Source organism: Dermacentor silvarum, chromosome 6, assembly GCF_013339745.2.
Source record: "Dermacentor silvarum isolate Dsil-2018 chromosome 6, BIME_Dsil_1.4, whole genome shotgun sequence".
In the NCBI taxonomy this organism is placed as follows: Eukaryota; Metazoa; Arthropoda; class Arachnida; order Ixodida; family Ixodidae; genus Dermacentor; species Dermacentor silvarum.
This window is the reverse complement of record NC_051159.1, coordinates 28,088,914-28,110,339: the sequence shown is the minus strand read 5'-3', so window position 1 is coordinate 28,110,339 and position 21,426 is coordinate 28,088,914. Positions and strand designations below refer to the sequence as shown.

Sequence of the window (21,426 nt, the reverse complement as noted above, 5' to 3'; positions counted from 1 at the left end):
GATGGTGTCATAGCATGGGGCGAACGTATTCGCTCGCTATCGGGTCACGGTGAGTCGGACTTCCTTGATTTGTCGCGCGCCCGTGTGAATGTTCTATTGGTAGTAATTCGGCTAGTGTGCATTGGTGTATGAAAGGCGCAATAAATGCCCTTTTGATTGTTTGCACTACTGTGTTGTCGTTCCTTTGTCCCAAGAGCCCGTGTGAGACTCCACAATACATAGGGTGTTTTTTTTTTTTTTTTTTTAGGTGCACCAGATTTTAAATTGCCTGTGGCTCATAGCACAATTCTAACCCTTGATCTAAATTACTCGATGAGGCGTCCATTGCTTCTACGAGAAATCAAAATGCTTAATTGATAATTAACATAATTATGCTAATTAAAATTGTAATTAATTACTTTAGGGCACATATTTCAGTATACAAATTATAGCCGGCGAGTTCGCAAGTTGTTTCCAGATATTAATTTTCGAAGTGTCCGACGAAATGCATTGGTGTTCCAGTTATCTTTATTAAAAAAACGGTATTTTATACGGTATTTTATCCATTGAAGCACAAAACTAGCGCAAAAAGCACAAACCAATGCATTTCGTCGGACACATTGAAAATTATTGTCTTGAAACTGGTGGAATCAAGAAAATTTGTTCCAGGTGCCTTGCAAACTTGCTAGCTACAATGCGTGGATTAAAATATGTGCCATAAAATAATTAATTAAAAAGTTAAGTAGCATAATTATGTTAATTATTCAAATAAGCATTTCGATTAGTCGTAGAAGTAATGGCCGCCTGATCAAGTACAGTCAACGACCGATTTTCCGGACGCCCGATTTTTCGGACATGCCCAATAATGCGGACGCCTTCGCGACACCGCCAAGCAGCCCATAGAGGAGGAGGAATAAACTTTATTTGTGTAGCAGATTTGTGAGACCTAGGCGTCTCTACCTAGATGACGGCCTCGAGCCCTTGGGCTCTGGCGGCATCTTCGGCCTGCTGGATTGCCTTAAGTTGGTCTTCCGGTGCAGAGCTGAGCAGCGCGGTCTCCCACTGCTCTCTGGTCTTGTGCGTTTTATTCTGTATGGGTGTCCCAGGACAAGCCCAAACCATATGTTGCAAGTCCGCCCTTTCTTGACAGAATCTGCATTTATCGGTGTAAAGTTCTGGATAGTAACGGTGGTAGGCCACCGGGTTCGGATATGTTTCTGTTTGAAACAAGCGCCATGCTGTCGCTTGCCGTCTACTTAGCGAGGAGTGTGCCGGGGGGAAACGGGCCCTGCCCAATTTATAGTGTTTGGTTATTTCGGTAAAGCTGGTCATCCGGTCTCTCTTCGTTCCCAGTATTTGCGTGTTATCTGCTCGGTCCGTCAGTTCTCGAGCCAGGTTGTGCCAGGTTTGTGGTCGAGCCAGGTTTCGTTCCCGGGAAGGGAGGAGTGTGCGGGTGCCCATATAATTTCCGAGCAGTCGCCCGAGTCGGAGACGAAGCACCGCACGAGACAAAAGATGATGAGTCGTATGTACAGATGACGACGACGATATGCACAAATAGCGCTCACACAAGATGATGAGTCGTTTGTACAGATGACGACGACGATATGCGCAAAATGCGCTCACACTAACTTCCCCCCCTTCAGGAAAGCGGTCAGCAAGACCGCAAGCTAGAAATGGTAGGTACGGCGAATGTAGGGTTTCAGGCGAGATACGTGAACGATTTCCGTAATGCGGCGGCGGCGGTCAGTAGCTGAGGTGACAGGAGTGACGCGGTAGTTAACGGCCGAAGTTCGTTGCAAAACGGCGTAGGGGCCGAGATATCTGTGGAGAAATTTTTCACAGAACCCCGGTGCGCGAACAGGTGTCCACAAAAGAACTTCGTCGCCTGGGCGGAACGAAGCAACGCGACGCGTCGCATCATAGCGAATTTTCCTTTTGTCCTGAATGGTAGCGGTGTTGGCGCGGGCAATTTCACGGCACCGGGAGATGCGAGCGGCAAATTCTTCAGGAAGAGACGCGGATGGAGCAGCAGGTGCTGAAAGGAGTGTAGTGTCCAAGACGAAAGACGGCGCACGACCGTACACAAGGAAGAAGGGACTGTAATTGGTTGTACGTTGGACGGCAGTATTATACGCAAACGTCACAAAAGGTAGGATGGTGTTCCAGTTGGTGTGATCGGGTCGAACATACATTGACATCATGTCAGACAAAGTTCGATGAAAACGCTCCGTAAGACCATTTGTTTGCGGATGGTACGATGATGTGGTCTTGTGGATGGTGTCCGAGGCCTGGAGGACTTCACGTAGGACATGCGATAGGAACGTCTTGCCACGGTCACTCAGGAGGACACGAGGTGCGCCGTGGCGCAAAACGATACTGTGCACGAAAAACTCGGCGACTTCGGAGGAAGTACCAGAGCGAAGAGCTGCTGTCTCAGCGTACCGCGTTAGATGATCCACTGCGGTAACGATCCAGCGGTGACCAGCGGGCGTGAGTGGGAGGGGCCCGTACAAGTCTATGCCCACAATTTCGAAGGGGGTGGACGGGCATAGTAGAGGCTGCAGAGGACCGGCTGGAAGGAATGTCGAGCGTTTTCTGTGCTGGCATGACGCGCACGATCCAACGTATTTGGCGACAGAGGTGGAAAGGCCCGGCCAGAAACAACGCGTTTTGATGCGGTCGTAGGTCTTATGAAAGCCCAAGTGGCCAGCCGTCGCGTCGTCGTGAAATGCTTCTAATACTTGGAGTCGAAGTGAGCGAGGTATGACTGGTACCCATCGGTTACCGGAAGGATGGTATAGATTGATCGAAATAACGCTCCACCTTGAAGCTTAAAACGGGAAAGTTGTCGTCTTAAGCGACTGTTGGGGGGTCGTGCCAAGCCAGTAAGTCGGTCGATCAGCGTACGGCAGTATGGGTCAGTACGTTGGAGTGAGACGAGGTCAGTATACAGGAGAAAGTCAACTGAGGCAACTGACTGTCCCGGGCTACTGGGCGTGTGCTGAGACGTGTGGCTAGATGGTGACGTGCATACCGAAGGTGAAGCATGGGCGTTTGGGGACAGCGGGCAGCGCGACAAAGCGTCGGCATCTTGATGTAGTTTGCCGGACCTATACGTGACAGTGAAGTCATATTCCTGGCGTCCAGACAAGTTTTTCTGGGACGACAACCAACAGAGAGCATGATGGTCGGTCACAACTGTGAAATGGCGGCCGTAGAGATCGGGACGAAATTTTTGTATTGACCACACGATGGCGAGGCATTCCTGTTCTGTAATCGTGTATAGTTGCGCTCAGCAGGAGAAAGAGCACGACTTGCATAGCCACGACTTGCTCTTCGGACTTCAGATTCCGCTGCAGCAGGACAGCGCCAATTCCATGCCCACTGGCATCAGTGTGTAGAATAGTCGGGGCCGTTGCATCGAAATGACGGAGTACGGGCCCTGACGTGAGAACTCGTTTGAGGGTCTGAAAGGCGGCTTCACAGTCGTTCGACCACACAAAGGACGCGCTCGAAGTCAGAAGTTTGTGTAGAGGAGCGGCGATGGTGGCGAAGTCACGGACAAAGCGGCGGAAGTAGGACGCCAGTCCTAGAAAGCTGCGGAGTTCTTTAAGTGCGGTTGGTGGCGGAAATCGCAGTACTGCAGCGATTTTATCGGGATCAGGCTGGATGCCACGCTTTTTAGTATTGAGTTGGAGACCAGCTTTTGCTAGACACGCGAGACCTTGGTCTAGACGTTGTAGGTGCTGGGAGAAACTCGACGAAAAGATGACAATGTCGTCCAAGTAACAAAGGCAGGTCTTCCATTTTAAGCCACGGAGTACTGTATCTATCATACGTTCAAACGTAGCTGGTGCATTGCACAGTCCAAAAGGCATCACGTTAAATTCGAAAAGGCCATCAGGTGTAGCAAACGCAGTCTTTTCTTTATCTGGTTCATGCATGGGAATCTGCCAATATCCGGAGCGCAAGTCGAGGCTCGAGAAATACTCGGCACCTTGTAAGGTATCCAAAGCATCGTCAATACGAGGCATTGGATAAACATCCTTACGGGTAATTTAGTTTAGCGCCTTATAATCGATGCAAAAGCGCACAGAACCATCCTTTCTTTTTAAACAAGCACAACAGGAGAAGACCAAGGGCTTGCTGAAGACCTTATAATGTTGCGTGTCAGCATGTCGTTCACTTGTGCTATAACTTTTCGCTCCGAAGGTGACACACGGTACGGGCGACGGCGAATGATGCGAGAGCAGTTTGTTTCAATTCGATGAGTAGTTACAGTGGTTACAGTTACAGTTACAGTCGAAGTGAGCGAGGTATGACTGGTACCCATCGGTTACCGGAAGGATGGTATAGATTGATCGAAATAACGCTCCACCTTGAAGCTTAAAACGGGAAAGTTGTCGTCTTAAGCGACTGTTGGGGGGTCGTGCCAAGCCAGTAAGTCGGTCGATCAGCGTACGACAGTATGGGTCAGTACGTTGGAGTGAGACGAGGTCAGTAGATGGGAGAAAGTCAACTGAGGCAACTGACTGTCCCGGGCTACTGGGCGTGTGCTGAGACGTGTGGCTAGATGGTGACGTGCATACCGAAGGTGAAGCATGGGCGTTTGGGGACAGCGGGCAGCGCGACAAAGCGTCGGCATCTTGATGTTGTTTGCCGGACCTATACGTGACAGTGAAGTCATATTCCTGGCGTCCAGACAATCCGCCCGCCTAGGCGGCAAAACAGGCAGAAAAACAGGCTGCGAGCCAAATCGGTCTCGGGCCGATTTTTTCGCCATGGCGAAGCGGAAACGCGGCGGAAAGTCGTTCTGCTTCACTGGAAGCTACACTAGCATGTAAACAACCGGTCGTAAAATTGAACATGGCACCAAAAGTGTAGGCTGTAATGCTGATCGACGCGATCAAGAAAATCCGCTGCTGCAATAAGGTTGGGACACGGGGAATCGAAAACTGGATAAGTCTCGGTGTCGCTGATGTGAATCCTTGGGTCGCCGCACGAAATTAGTGCAGAAGCAGCGGACAGGAAGTCCCATCCTAATATAATCTGATGAGCGCACGTCGAAAGCACCGCAAGTTGCACATGATGACGAATACCGTCTATCAGAACGCGAGCTGTGCACTGTCCGGTAGGAAAGATGGGAACGTCTTGGCACCACATAGGACCGGACCAACATACGGCGTTTGCACTTTTCGCAGACGAAAGCACAGTTCACGATGTATAACAGAAATAGCGGCTCCAGTATCTACAAGGGCGTCGACGGAAACACCTTCCACACAAACCGAGAGCAAATTGGCGGGGCGAGCAGGAGGAATTGGGAGAGTCCGACACGATGCAGTTTCTCCTCCAAAAACTGCAGCCTCTAGTTTTCCGAACGGGTGTCCACAACATAGGAAGCAGCGCGCAAGGGCCATGAGGAACGGCGGTAAGGTGAAGGAGAGCGACGGAGGGGCGAGCGGGATGCTCGAGCCATGTCCTGGGAAGGTGAAGGAGAGCGACCAGAGGAGGTTGTGTACGGTCCGGGAACGTAGGAATCTGGCCCTGGTGTCCTGTCTCGCTCAAAGTTGGCGTAGCCTCGCCTTTCACCTGGGTGACGCCCGGGAACGTAGTAATCAAACCTAGGTGCGCTGTCTCGCTCAAACGTAGCATAGCCCCGCCTTTCATCCTGCTGACGCCGACGGCAGTAGCGAGAAATGTGGCCGCGAATACCGCAGTAGAAACAAACCGGGCGCGACGACCGCCACGGAGAGTAGTACGGCTGTGCAGGAGTATTCGCTGACAGCGAAGCTAGGGGGTCGCGGTAAGCTTCGGCAGGTGGAGACTGAACGGTCGAGGGAGGCCGGGAGGCAATTTCGGCATAACTTGGCGGACGAAATGGTCCAGTAGACTTTTCCATTGGGGCGTTTGTCATCGACGCCAGTTCGTCCTTGATGATGTCACGCAGTCCAGTAGGAGCGGGGCGAACGGTCGCAAGCGTCGCAGGTCCAGAAAGGTGTCCGTGAAGTTCCTCCCTGATGAGAGTGCGTATCAGGGCTCGCAACTCAGCATCACCGTTGAGACGAGGGTCGCAAGAGGCGCGTGGCAGGCGAATAGACTGCAGTTGCAGTGTGTCTAGACGTTGGCATGCTGTGATAATATCACCAACGCAGGTTGGGCTCTGCATGACGAGAGCATTAAAGGCGACTGTGTTGATGCCCTTCAGTATGTGGCGAACGCGGTCAGCTTCCGCCATGTCACTCTGTGCGCGGCGGCAGAGAGCCAGGACGTCCTCAATGTAGGATGTATAGGACTCGTCCTGGTCTTGTACGCGCGTTGCCAGCCTCTGTTTCGCGATTTCGGAGCGTCCAGACGACATGCCGAATATCTGGCGAAATTGTGGGGTGAACGATGGCCAGTCCGAAAAGTCACTTTCGTGGTTAAAAAACCGTCTTCGCAACTTCAGTTAGGTAAAAGGAGACATACCGCAGTTTGTGCGTGTCGTCCCAATGGTTGGCGTCGCTGGCTCTGTTGTAGTGATCGAGCCAATCGTCCACGTCGCCGCCGCGGAGGCCGGCAAAGACGGGAGGATCGCGGTGTGTGGTGTTCACCGTCCAGGTAGGCCCAGCTGGCTGAGCAGAGGTGGTAGCAGCACTGGTGGATGGGTTGGTTTCTGCCATCACCCTGGTAGGCGAGAGCAAACGACGACCGGACCGGAGCTCCAGGGGAATCGGGAAAGTAAGAGGACGTGGGAATCGAAGCACGCTCCACCACTTGTGAGACGTTGACCGATGCGATGCCTTTATTTCCGAGCAGTCGCCCGAGTCAGAGACGAAGCACCGCACGAGACAAAAGATGATGATGAGTCGTATGTACAGATGACGACGACGATATGCACAAATAGCGCTCACCAGGGGCGTAGCCAGGGGAGGGGGGGGGGGGCGGTTCAACCCCCCCCCCCCCCCTACTTACCCACCCTTTGTTTTCGTCGCTTCGCGCTGACATAATTCATGATACCGGTGCTACTATCACAATTTAACTCCTGGTCGCTTCCGTTTGGGTTGGTAATTTACAGCGAATCATGTTGCATATGGAAAAAACTGTCACGGTGTTTGTCAAGGCTTTGACACTCTGTGAAGTTTTGGGCGAGAATGTGGCGGCCGCATTCTGAAGCAACAAATGCGCAACAAATGAAGCAACAAATGCGGCAGCCGCATTTTAGATGATGGCGAAAACGCTCGAGGCCCGTTTACTTAGATTTAGGTTGCACGTTAAAGACCCCAGGTGGTCGAAATCTCCGGTATACATTTCCGCCGCTTCCCTTGAGGTGCCGGTTAGGCCGCGCTCGCGCAGGATCTTAGGCTACGTTCACACTTGGTCTCGAAGCTGTCGGAAGCGGCAAAATCTTGCAAAAATCCGCCCGCCTAGGCGGCAAAACAGGCAGAAAAACAGGCTGCGAGCCAAATCGGTCTCGGGCCGATTTTTTCGCCATGGCGAAGCGGAAACGCGGCGGAAAGTCGTTCTGCTTCACTGGAAGCTACACTAGCATGTAAACAACCGGTCGTAAAATTGAACATGGCACCAAAAGTGTAGGCTGTAATGCTGATCGACGCGATCAAGAAACAGCCCTTGCTCTACGACAAGAGTGGCACTAAAACGTGCTGTCAGCAATACTCGCGATAGTATTCAACGTCGCGCGACCGGAGGTGCGGCAACGAGGCCTTGGCGTGACCCAACTTCTCGCGCTTTTGCAAAGCCAGGCGAACCCACCACCGCCGTTTCCGAGGTGTCCGCGTCTTCCGTTTATTCATTGTCCATTTCTAGAAAACATGTAGGTAGAAGTATAAAAGCCATTTCTTCTTCCACTTCCATGGCAGACAACAGTTAGGCAGATTCCTCGTTGGCGCTCCATAATTCTCCTCGCACGTGTACGGTATGTTGCAGAAGTCGCGGGGTGCTTTTCTCGTCGCGAAGATAGATTTGGAGCGTAGGTCTCGCGTAGGACGCGCAGGCTTTGGCGAGCCCCAACACAAGGGCCAGCCCGGGTTTTAGCTGTGGTGTTCCCGTTACCCCTTTGGTGTCCTGGAGGCGCCGACAATACGAAATGATGAAATGTTATTACAACTTGTAAATAAAAGCTATTAAAGAAATATTATCACGCCTAGGCACCAACCTGTGACTCAGCGCTACGGCGCCCGTGTGCGGAGAATTACGGAACGCCAACGAGGAATTTACCGAAGGTCGCAGATGACACGCGAAGTTGCGTAAAATGATCACTTTTGATGACGGTACGTGGGTCAAAGAATGAACATACCGCTCGAAATAATGCGATAATGAGCGCCACCACGCCGAAAAACGTACGCAGACTAGATGGATCTGGACGAAAACGGCAGCGGCGGCCGCGACGGTAGCAAAACAAATCTGAACTTGGACAGGCGCGGAAAAAATTTTCCGGCCGCTTTGGCCTTTCCGCCAGCGCACTTGAAGCGTATAGCCGTCCTTGACTTGTGAAGGTGGCGTCGTCCTCGTCGCCCCGACGAGGACGACGCCACCTTCGCTTAACGGAAATTAACAATTAATGATGTCTTCTCCGATCGCACGGGTCGTCTCAATGATGCGTTTTCGAAGACTGGTCCATTCAGTGGCGCGATGAGGGACCGTTGCTCCAAACGCCCACTGTACCTGTCGTACTTACTGTATTTACTGAGCTTACTTTACGTTTTACTTAATTTCTTCACAAGCACACGCACACGCGAGGGGGGGGGGGGGGGGGGTCCCATGTCTTTGATATAAATGTAGAGAGTCTGCTTAAACTACCGCTATTTATTATCGATCACGTGACCTCGAAAAAGCAGAACCTTGCCCCCCCCCCCCCCCGAAAAAAAGTTCTGGCTACGCCCCTGGCGCTCACACAAGATTATGAGTCGTTCGTACAGATGACGACGACGATATGCGCATATATATATATATATATATATATATATATATATATATATATATATATATAGTGTGACAAGGAAGTCTAGCACGGCTGTGGACGGCACGAAGGACGCCGACAGGAAGACACAACAGCGTAGGTTTCGCCAGGCGCACCAGGAACAGCGTCGAGCACGAGCCCCACTACAGTAGCCCTGGCGACTCGGCTGCGGAGCTCTACACGACGCTCTTCTTCTTCCTTACGATATTTATATAGACACATTCGCGGGGACTTACTTTAAGCAAAATAAAACTCGTAAATCAAAGAGCGTACGTTTTTTTTTTTTTTTTTTTTTTGTACATACCATTGCTGGTTTCAGTGTATTGAAACGAGCGCTTGGACACAGGAGAAAAAATTACGAGGGATGCTTAGAACTTTCTAAGAATGTGAAGGCGAAAGCCTAGTTGCACCCATAACGATCTGGAATGAAGCTCTGCGCCCACGCCCGAGGTATACAACGCGCGCGAGCGCGCTGCGAGCGTGCTGCCGCCGTTTCCAGAACGTTCTACGCGCCGCTGACATTTCTCTCCTCCTTCCCAGCGCCGCCACCGCGCTTGCCCTCAACGCCCCTACTGCGCTGCTGCTATTTCCCCCCTCCTTCCCAACGCCACCGTTGCCCTTTCCGTCGAAGCACTGCCACGCCACCGCTGACAGTTCCCTCATCCTCCCCAACGCCGTCGAACGCGCAAGTAGTGGCACGAGCGCGAGGCGAGCTCACTCACTTTTTCTATACCTCACAGCGACCTTGAAACATAGAGATTTAAAGCAATACTTTAAGGCTTTCGCTTTAAAAATGTCGATATCATTTTCTGTGACACTGTAGCACCAAATTCCGTGAAATCGCTACGCGGCATTGAAGGGCAGACAGACGAACTGCAAAGGACAGGGGGACATATTAAGTTGATCTATTTACTGTTTAAGTTGATCAAGATTAGACTGTCCACTAGGGTAGTCTGACAGGAGACAACACAAAACTCAAAGAAAGAGTACGTGGTCTCAGCTTGGTCCGGCTACAGTGTACTAGACGGTTTTGTAGTGTGGTCAGAGGGGGGCGCGGGCTGATGGGTTGCATGTTGCCGCCGGGAGGAGGCGCGGCGAAACGTTCTTCCTGAAGTTTCTCCTGCGTGAGCGACTGCAGACGGTGACGTTCGTCCTCGGACTCATGGTCCTTCGACGCATTTCTCTTTCGCACGGTGCAACTTGCCCTATCCGTGTTCGCGTTGTCTGTATTCACGTTACTGCTGTCAACGCCTCTCCGCTTTGTTAGCTTTTTTTTTTTTTTCTCCGGCGTGAACGCGCTACGCCGCATCCCTGGCTTTTCCAGGTAACGGTAAGAGGCAACCGATGACACACCTATGACAGAGGCGCGAAGGCGCTCGCGCGGACATCGGCGTGCTTGACAAAAGGGACATCCCCTCGTTCACAAGATGCCGCCAGGCACGGCCGCGCCAGGAAGTCCAAGTGTTCATGAGAAAAAATAACGACAACTTCGCGACACCGCACCCCTACGGAAAACAACTTGTGAGCGAGCTAGCTTTACTTCTACATGGCTGCTACCCCTGGTACTCGGGAAAAATACTTTTAAAGGATGCTGGCCCTGTCGCCATCATCCTGTCAGCGAGGGGCGATGCAGATAGCTGAGGGGGGAGTCAGGACATCCGGACATCCCCCCTGGATCAGCGCCTGTATACGGAACATCACGGCGACGACAGAAATGCGCCTGGAGTGTCCATATAATTTAATAAAAATTTATTTACTGTGGGTTCCTGGCCACCGCGGGTTACCCGTAAAATTCCGAGCAAGCGCACCCCCCCCCCCCCCCCTCAAGCAAGTCGAAATTACCGGCAAAGTTAGGGGGGGGGGGGGGGGGCGCTATCCCGGAACGGCACCAAAATTCAAGATGGCACCGACAAAATTTTCCCGCAAAAAAAAAAAAAGCGCAGTGGGAATGACATTAAAATTTTATTGAATATGAACTTTATTAAGCCAAAGATTTGATAGTGGTGTTTATCACTCTCAAAATCACTGAAAGAACTACAGAAAGAGCGCATCGACGCTGCACCGATGCGTCGCACCGGTGACACGAACATTGGTCATGGAGGTAAAAAATACAGCTTCTATTCGATCCAGGCAAAATTATGTCCGCTAGAGTAAAGTGACGCGTAATGTTCACTTTATTAAAAACCATGTCCACGGTGAAACGTTTAGCACTAATGAGAGTTCCGATACGTTTGAATTGCGCTAGAGGCACGTGGACGCTTCAGATGCAATTTTATCATAAACTGTCTTTTCTTGGCACGAAACAACCGTTTTGAGATGTCTGCGATAGTATTTTAACATTCCACGTTGACTTAATCTTTGCCTTTAGTGTCCCTTTAAGAGACAATGCATAATCCAAGCTTTAAAATTTGGTGTCATGGCCCCGTTAATGAGGTGGAGTTTGGTCAGCTTATGTTTCTATATAATATCTTACCATTTGACAAAAGCTTGCTTCTGAACTTACGACACACGTAATTAGTTGACAAACTTGTCACTGTCGCAAATATTCACTTGGATTATTGCAGAAATTAACTTCCGTAAGCATTTTCTTAGTGCATAGAAAAGTGGAGCTCTTTACGCCCCATATTCTTGAAAGCAATGTGTAACCTTTTTAAGTTTTCTTTTTTGTTACTGTTCTGTTTGCTTTGCTTTTATTTTCACCTCTTATAGGCAGACAAGTTTCTGGCCTACAGTAAAGTGAAATAAGTAAGCAATATGCTACAACACAGCAAGGCCAAAGAAGGTCGCCGACTGTGCTGGAACAGCACCATCACACATCACAGTAACTTGGGACCAGATCCAGGAGTACTTGAAATTCTTTTAATAAGAGGAAACCACATATCAATCATAGTAAATGGCTTCGTTACAATGAATACGGGAAATGGTGTGCAGGAAAACAATGACATGGCATATGCACTTTTCACCTTTTCATAAAAATGTAGAAAAGAAGGAAGCCTATTGCTTTGTCATTTTTAGCATGCAATGTAAAAGTCATGCTTACACACTATCGGGCAATAGAACTAATTCTGATTTTTGCACAATTTCACGTCATGAAAGTGTTTTTTGAAACATGCATTCAAAGCTTGGAAATGGAAACTGCTCTGAAGAGCATTGTCCCAATCAATATCAAATTGAGACCATTGATGTGCTGATACCAAGAACTGATTTAAGAAATGCATGAATCATGACAAAAGGACAAGGTAAAAAAAATTCATTCGCCATATGTTGCGCGAATGTATCCTAAAATCAATGACCATGAATATTACACACGATATCACTAGTAATGAGCACAGGTCCTTGGTCACCTGATTCAGCAGGTCGGGAATGTACATCTTCTGCTGTAGACTCCTATTGTGGCGTCTCAATACGCAGGACACACAGCTACATACATGATGCAATGTACAAGTTTCCTTAAGGAAAGATGCAGGTTGAAACATTACAACCTTGTGCACATTTTGCTACCAAATTTATGCTCAGATATTTAATCTCAACATGTAACCTCAACATGTAAAAAATTTAAATGCTGTGGACACACCAGCAGCTGCCACACTACATGTACCAGCTCCTGGGAAAAGCTGCCAGGTGATCTATCAATTCCATACTTTAGCTTAAAAATAATTAAAATACATTCTTTCAATGTCCCCTCAGCATGCCAGCAAAGTATTTTAGATTGAAATAGCACATACTACATATATTTGCACGAATATAACAAGATTATTATTATTATTTTTTAACTTGCAGCCTCAAAATGCGCTTTAGTGATGTTATATTCAGGTTCGTGACACAAATAACTTTTGTTTTTTTTCTTAAACAGAACATTGAACAAGAAAATTGGCGCTGTTGCACAGGCACATCAAAATAGCGGTCTTCGAAGTCATGCGGTGGGTAACTGGGTAATCCGCTTTGCCACATTCGATTGTGTCGCAGGAATTTCAGAAGTGCTGCCTGTCCAAAAACCTTGATGGGTGTCATGAAGGATGACTGGTACTCGGATTTTCACTTTATTTTGTGGAGACAGTTTGCAGTAATGAATAAAGCCCTGTGGGCATTTACTTTTATAAGTTGTTTCCCGTTTCTTGGTGGCATCACTTCGCATTATAATTGCAAAATATATATATATTTTTTTTTGGGGGGGGGGGATATATATATATACAGGGTGCCCCAGCTATCACGCAGCACGATTTAAAAAGATCGCCAGCCATTCCCCTGTTGAGAAAACGGAGGTAGTGAGAGAGATAATTTATTTGAAGGAAGGCAGAGAGGTCGGCCTGAGCTAGCATGCTCTAGCCTGCTACTCTGCACAGGAGGAGGGGTAACGGGGACATAAAGGCTGAATGAGGGGTGTTGATGACATAGAAGAAGGATGTACAATGGTAAACGCAAGTTCAGCATCCTCATGGCTATCAACTAAGTCCAAAAAGGTCATTCAAAAGTGTCATCTACCTTCCAGAGCATGGACGGAGTCACGAATGCAATTGAAAGTTCACAAAAGCTCGCCGTGAAGAAGCTTGTGTATGGGCTTCTCCTGCGTGAGCAGCACAGGTGCCAAGAAAGGTAATTAAAATATGTGAAGAGCAGCGATCAGCTGCTCCAGTACGGCGAGGACACGCATGGCGCTTTTAGCGGACAGAGTCTGGAGACCACAGAGAATCACGCGCATTGACTCTAGAAGGTGTTTCAGCATTTTTTCAACGCTTTCTTTGTCATTCTTTTCAGCTCCTTGCTTGCCTATAGGGTCATCGGCTTTACTATCCCTAGAATCCATTTCTTGACGTAGAAGAGGAACACTACGGCATGGTATCGTGCCCGTGGATCTACTGGGCAGCGAAGGCCACGTGTCTGTGCCACCCAGGGGCGACGAATGTGCGCCCTGCGCTCTCGGAGATCCTGAATTTTTGCAGTAGGCGCAGGTTACCGTCCTCGATGCCGGCACAAGCGAAGCTTGTCCATGTGTGTATCTGACCTTCAGATGTCTCTGAAGGTCAGATACACACACGTCAGATGTGATGTATCCAATACATCTGAAAGGTCAGATGTATCTCTGCCTCTTTCTTTCATTGTCTCTGTCTTTCCCTGACCTTCGTGGTGACTTTTTCTTTCTTTCTCTCCCTCTCTCTTTCTTTCTCTGACATTCAAGGTGACTTTCTTTGTCTCTCTCTTTCTATCTATATCTTTCTATCTTTCTTGCCTTCTCTCCTTATTTCTTTCTCTCTCATTCTCACTCTCGCTTTCTTTCTCCTTTTTGTCTCTGGTATTTGCCATTGAGCTTGGACCTTTTCTGCACTATCGCCAGGATCGGCCCACTTTTCAGCGTGACACCGCCGCCGCCACCACCACCACCACCACTGCCAACACTTGTGAGCCTTGTGAGCCAACACTTGTGAGCCTGCCAACACTTGTGAGCCGTTCCTAAAAAAAGAGGAACGGCTTTACGGGAAGCAAACATAGTGCGTCTTGTTTCTAGTACAGTGGAATAGCCGCCAGTAATTTGTTAATTACTAAGATTTAATTAGGTAATTTTAATGAATTATCTAACTCGAGAAGTACTGTCCTAATTATCAAAGTGCCAATGAGAAAATTGTATAGCAACATGAAAAACTCCCGATACAGCTTTCTGTTGCTCAATGCATGCTACATAAAAGTGTTTTTCCCGAGCGTGAAAGAAGCCCGCGAATACATGCAAAGTGCCTCGAGCGGCCCGTCGTGCGGCAATTTTGCGTGTATCCACAGGCTTCTTTCACACTCAGAAAAACGCATTTATGTAGCACACATTGAGCAACAGAAAGCTGTATAGGGAGTTTTTCATGTTGCTCTACAATTTTCTCATTGACACTTGGATAATTAGGACAGTACTTTTCTAGTTAGATAATTAAAATTACCTAATTAAATCTCAGTAACGAACAAATTACTGGCGGCTACTCCACTGTACTGGAAATAATACGCACTAGGTTTGCTACGCGTAACGCCGTTTCTCTTTTTTTACATCGTGTTGCGTGATAGCTGGGACACCCTGTATTATATATATATATATATATATATATATATATTTTATTATTTTTTTTGAGGGGGGGGGAGACCAAAAGTCCTTCGTGTTATATTTGTGATCACGTTATTTACGTGCAAATAAGGTATTTTTCAAAGCATGAAGACAACAGAATGACTGAAGAGCTTGGTGGTCTGTTATTACAGAAAAGACAGCGCTGCCTGATGGGATATGATACAAGGAGGAGCATACATACACACAGTATTACCCATCAGGCAGTGCTGTTCATTCCATAATCATGACAAGCACAATTGCAGTTTTTTTTTTTTTTTTGTAAGATCCCCAAAATATATGCCAAGGTAACCTGAATTTGTGACTACTCAATGTCTTTTTCTTTTTTTGCTAAGCTTTTGCTTTTGTAGACAATTATTAAAGTGTTTCATAGCACTCTGCAGCTCAAGGTTCAAAATAACCTATTGTATGCTCAATGCAAAAATTACAGCATGAAAATGTGCACAAAATACAGTGGATATTGGTGCACTGCACACGAAACAGTACAGAAGCTACATCAGAACTTGCAGTCTCTTGAAGAACAAAATGAGGCTGGAAGTTATATACCATATTTCTTCATGCACATTTTTTTCCCCCACTGATGTGTATTATACAACAGAATTCGTGTTTTATGTTGCAGGTAAATGTTACGACAAAAACATTGACCCTTCTCAACAGAAGATATATCGTGGACGTGCTAGTTTATCAACACGTTGGCAGCATGCAATATGGTGGTGATGGCAAGAGAATACCTGCGTGGCCTCCACAATGACGCGACTTCAGACCAGCCATGATACTCATCTAGCGTGCCACGCCTACTGTGCTTGTGGATGTCAACATGCATTCGTGTTTCATTTGCACATGCATGCTACATCTGCAACCATTAAAAAAAAAAGACATCTGTGCTACTGCTTTCAGTATTGGCTGTATCTTTGCACGTATATCCTGGAATGAGACCTTCGATGACTTTGACGATGGACCATATTTTTTTCCTGAATTTACATGCAGTGCTGGTACAAATTTCTTTAGCCAAAGGTTAAGTATGGGTACCAGGTATACCAGAATCTTTGAACTAAACTGTTGCCTTGTTTGCATTCAAACTGATCACAGTGGTTGTATATTGCAATGCATAAAACTGAATATTGATATGCGTACTTGTCTTTTTGCAGTGACTGTTTATCACCTGCTAACAATTGTTAATGTTATTGTTAGGCCGTTAATGTTATTCTTAGGCACAAGGCAAGCCTACATGTATCGAAAAATTCTCGACTGTTGTTGCCAATTCTATTAGCTGTCTACGTTGTTGCCGAACCTTGTGTAATCAGATTACATGCACGACACGAATAGTGCTCTAAATTCTGAAAGGCACGCGAGCACCGGCGATTATGCCGGAACCTTCGACGAGTCGCGTATAAATAGCCGCTGCGCTTGACCCGCCAGTCAGATTTTCGACGATCACAGACTGTGCTTGCCGCTATCGTTGTGCTTTGAGTGTAATTCATTTTTCTGGGCACAGGTTCACCCAATAAAGCGTTAAGTTGGTTACTCATATTTTGCTGCTGCCTGGTTCTTCACCATCACTACAGCGTGACAATATTAAGTTTGAGTGCATTACTTGCCTGTTTCAACCAGTATAAGTATGCATAGCCCGAGGTGAAGTCAGGTAAAAACATTTTTCAGAGGAACTGTTTCTTAGCGTGGTTTCTATTTGCTGGAAGATGTATTTGCACTCATAATGAGAAACACAAAAAGATTATGCGGATCCCACGCACTGTGGGAATAGATGCAAGTGAAGTTCTCTGTGCTGTTTGTGTTCATTGCCGATGATTGGCGGTGATATTTACTTTTTAGGTAGGTTCATCAGCACTTAGTGCAATACTAGAGTAGCGAGTTTGTGGTAAAAATTACTTGCGTGCACCACTTGTGTTTGTCCATGTAGTATACAGAACACACAGTGAGACATGCTTGCTCGAGGTGGTGTTAATTGTGAACCATTGTTCATAGCCTGCGAGAAGGTTAGCACTGTCATTGCCTTACACGGCACAACACTTAATTAAATTATGGGGTTTTATGTACCAAGCCCCCAATTTGATTATTAGGCACGTAGCAGTGGGGGTACTCCGTTTTAATTTTAATCACCTGGGATTCTTTAACGTGAACCTAAATCTGAGGCGTTATTGCATTTCGCCCCGTGGAAATGTGGCTGCCACGATCGGGTTCAAACTCGCGACCTCGAGCAATGCCATTGCTGCAAGATTACTGTGGTGGGTACAGAAGTGTTGATTTGATGGGCGGGCGCTTCCATAGTGTCGTCTGGACGCTGCGGTGCTTTCATGCAGCTTTGTGTCTGCACGTCCTGTGTCAGTTGTCCGCTTGTCAAATTTGCACGGTGTTTCTTTTTCAGAAATAGCAGAAGCGGACCATAGCCCAATACCTTAAATTTAAATTTATCCAGTTTATCACCAAGTGCTGCCATGTCTAGTACTAGTGTTACCTTGCCTGCTTGGCGACTCCTTTTCCCTCTCCCACCCTCCCCCCATGTATGCGGGTGCTGCAAGCGAAGAGTGGCAAGGCTCGTTTCACAACTGCGTAAGTTCTACCCATTCTCTGCTTCCTCTCCCTACCTCCTCTCTACCATTCCATCTACCTCCCCTCTCGGCTGCTGCACGTCAATACAAAGGTAAGCGCTGGAGTTCTGCAATGCTTTTGTGGGGGGTCACAGATAATTACAGCAGTCAAGAGGTTATTGTGGTGACGCCCAGGGAGCTCCGTAGGGCATTGCGGAGACGTGATCGAAATGTCTAAACGAGTTTTTCGCATCACCTTTCCTCTCTGTCGTGCTTCTGCCATGTATATGCACGCTCTGAACAACCTTCCGATGCAGTGTGCAACACAGCTGCAGCAGTGGAAAGGTCGAAGGAAGAGGTGAAGAAAGCTTCGCTTTATAGATACATTGATAACAACACAGGCAGCACTTCCCACTGATTTGTTCAAGGTGCATACCCATGAACAAGCAGACATAGGGAATCAGAGATGCATGCATGTAAGACGAATCACAACATTTGAAAAATCCTCTTTCAGATTGCTATAACAGAAGCAAAATATTATTCGTTTTACCATACACCACATAAAATAGCCGTATGTATGTAGGATTGTATAACACATAGTCGCTAATGACATCACAATCCAAGTTTCTCTCGCTTACTCTCGTCCGCTACCTATGTAGAAACTGACAGTCACCATTTGGTAGGCTCGTGTTGAACGCTAGAATAGAAATCATGCCATTGCTGTCATACGATCATATACAGAGTGGTTTTCGTCGTGCTGATGTCACACGTACGCTTGCAAGCCACACCCAACTACTCAACTTACAGGAACATGTTGGTCCTCCTGGTGTCGTTTTGTGGAACCCAAAACAATACTGGATAGCCAGGTACCTGCAGAATGCTTCACATAACATAGATTACCACAGTGCGTGGGATCTGCAATTTGTTTTTTTATGTTTTTTTTCTGTTTTACTTTGCGTGCTTCATGCGAAGATCACGGTTCTTGGACATTAACCTTTCAACATTCTTAAAATTTCAATGGATGTAAACATCCCGGTCGCATGCTTCTCAGATACGCACGGCTCTTGGTCTACATGTTTTGCATGTGTGCAGCCTTTGAAAAATGTTTTGGTTACAGTGCAGTACTGCTTATAGTGCATATTCGTGACTCCGGCAACTTACGCTAAAAGTGGTTTATGCTGTATGTTACTTCTGCTTTAATTCATATGAAATGAGATTTTTCTAAACAGTTGTGATTTGTCTTCTATGCGTCCATTCCTATGCCTAATTATTCATGGGTATGCACCCTAAGTAAATCAGTTGGAAATGCTGCCCGTGTCGCTGTCAATGTTTCTACCTTTCCGTGTGTGTCCTCTAGGTGGAAAATATTGTTCAATAAAAATCTTGCCAACTTTGCTGGAATGAAACAGTGGCACCATCTGGCAGTGTCAGGGCGAAACACAGTGCGTGCCTTATTTTGCCATTCAAGTGAAAAATAGCGGCCATCGTTTCGTTGACAAAGAATATACAACCTGTCAAACATTACTGCAGACTAAACTATTACGATTAATTGAGCTCAAACTAGACAGTAATGCACCCAAACGTGGTTTCTAGATGCAAGCATTGTTAAATGCCACCTCTATGTGAAATTTGAGCATGAACAAGCAAGCAGTTTAGGACAGAAGAGTCACGCATAACAAGCACTCGCATTGACACATTAGTATTCCGCAGAATGGGCAGTGTGAGAAGATGGCATACAGGTGAATTGAGCATGCCAAATTGGAAAATTACAATATCGACCTGTAGGCAGGCAAGATTCCATCTACACACGTGAGCATGTCTCTCGTGGCAAGTTGTGTATCGCACACTACGCTGAACATCATGATGGCTAAAACACTCAAGTATTTCATGCATGGAATATAAAATGTGTAGTTAGGCTTCATCAAACTGAGCAAATAAAGACATGCATCATATACAAAGATGTGGCTTGTATACCAACTTTTCTCACCAAGAAGAGTGCCTGCATGGGGAATCAGACTTCCATAAATGTGTCACTTACACACAGGAAAATACGGCAATCCTAAGTTCACAATTGAGAAGGCAATGTTACGATGATGAACGTCCCCTGTAAGAGGCACTAAACCATGCTCAGCTGAATGGCTTGTTCTTAAGTGGCACATCTGTACAAGGAATATTCTCCCACACAAATCTTTCAAAAAAGGCCACAGTAAAAGCTGGGCAGCAGACGTTTGAACCAATGCTCTCCCCCGAATCTTGTGGTGCGCAGCCCATGCTTTCCATGCACAAATCCGTGCACTGTCTACTGCTGACTTCCGCTGCATTCCTAGCAAACAGTGCAGTGAATTGTGTGTGAATGCCACGTCGCACCGGTGCCACGAGGCAGAGCGACGTCGGGCTCCCCCTGCAGCACATTAACACATGGCCTGGAAAACTGTGACTAGGTGATCAGCCCACTGCAATTGTCTCAAGTTGTTCATACCGGTTTAGTGACCATTATTTACAACGAAATACACAGGGGTAAGAAAAATAATGAACAGGGCTGAAAGTAGATAAACATAAATATGGGCTTGTACACTCGGTAGCAAGACAAAGGCCCAGTGGTCAGGAAAATAAACAGCAGTGCAATATATGCATCCACAATACTTAACTAAAACACATAAGTAATGCCACTGTTAAAGCTAAAAAAATTAGGAACTATTAATAAATAATTAGCGCAATGTCAGTCCTCCTTTGGTAACAGCCAAGGGGTGGCCGTGCCCCAGGCTGCAAGGCGCCCCAGCAGCTCGGTGCGCACTGTTGCCGTCACCTTGGTGGCCAGGCTGGTGGCAGCCGCAGCCACAAACACCACATTGTAGGTGAGCACCAGTGGGAAGCTGGCCAGCCACTCGATGCGGCCAAAGTCACCCAACAGGTCAAAGTTGGTGATGCCTGCACGCAACGACCCAGAGCCTGTTTTTGTACAGTCATCTGTGTACACTGTGCATTTGTTACTTTTCTGGTTCAAATAAAACCACACTTATAAGGTTCGTAGCATTTAGGTCATTCCCCATCCTTTGTGCGACAACATGCTAAAGCTTCAGAGCATTTTTTATAAAGGGCAATAGTAACATTGCAGAGGCAGGAACATGGCAGTATGTAATAACAAACACTGGTAGCAACGAATTATAGTTGAGGTTCATGGGACATAAACCCTTCAGATCCTGCAAAAACAATTACAGGGCCCTTTTCCGACCTCGACCTGAGACTGAAGAAAAGGTTCCATAATTACTAAGCATCTACAGGCTTCCTGGGAAGTTAAAGCTAGAAGTTATTCACCTGCAGTAAAGTGATTTGAATGACAATTTCTATAGTCAAGTGATCTGAATGATCATTAAGGAACCTTGCACAGTTCTACAGAGGTCTAAGTCTGCGTAGCTCGCAAACTTGAAAGAATTTGCTCAACGTAACGCTTCTGCACAACATACTTTTGTCAAAACATTTTCTATAATGAGGAACTTAAAATTTAAATACACAAAGCTAATCTGTCTGACAAACATTTGAAGCTCCTCTTATTTGTGGCTATTTAAGAGGAAGCTTTAGCTTGGGGCCAACTCTAATGCACCCTATTAAAATACATGTAAAGCGCAGAAATGCTTTTATGACACAACTGCTGAAACCATTTGAATGAAATTGGTTGCATTTGAAAGAGAAATTTATATTCAAGTGACTCTAGGAAGCATAATTTTGATTTCTGATTCAACCCAAGAACACAAAATAGATTACTTCAAACACAAAATACTAAACCGTTCAAGAAATATACAGGGTGTTTCAACGAACACTTTCGAAATTTATTTAAGGTTGCCTGTGGC

General features: G+C 46.9%; 1 protein-coding gene across 1 annotated transcript in view; it reads right to left on the bottom strand.

Annotated features, from left to right (window-relative positions):
- Positions 1 to 11,775: 11,775 nt before the first annotated feature.
- The window catches only part of LOC119455347 (protein LMBR1L-like), a 98,797-nt gene continuing 89,146 nt past the window's right edge, over positions 11,776 to 21,426 (bottom strand). The window contains 1 exon segment of the mRNA XM_037716730.2: positions 11,776 to 20,506. Within this exon segment, the coding sequence (XP_037572658.1) occupies positions 20,298 to 20,506 (209 nt within the window). The 3' untranslated portion in view covers positions 11,776 to 20,297.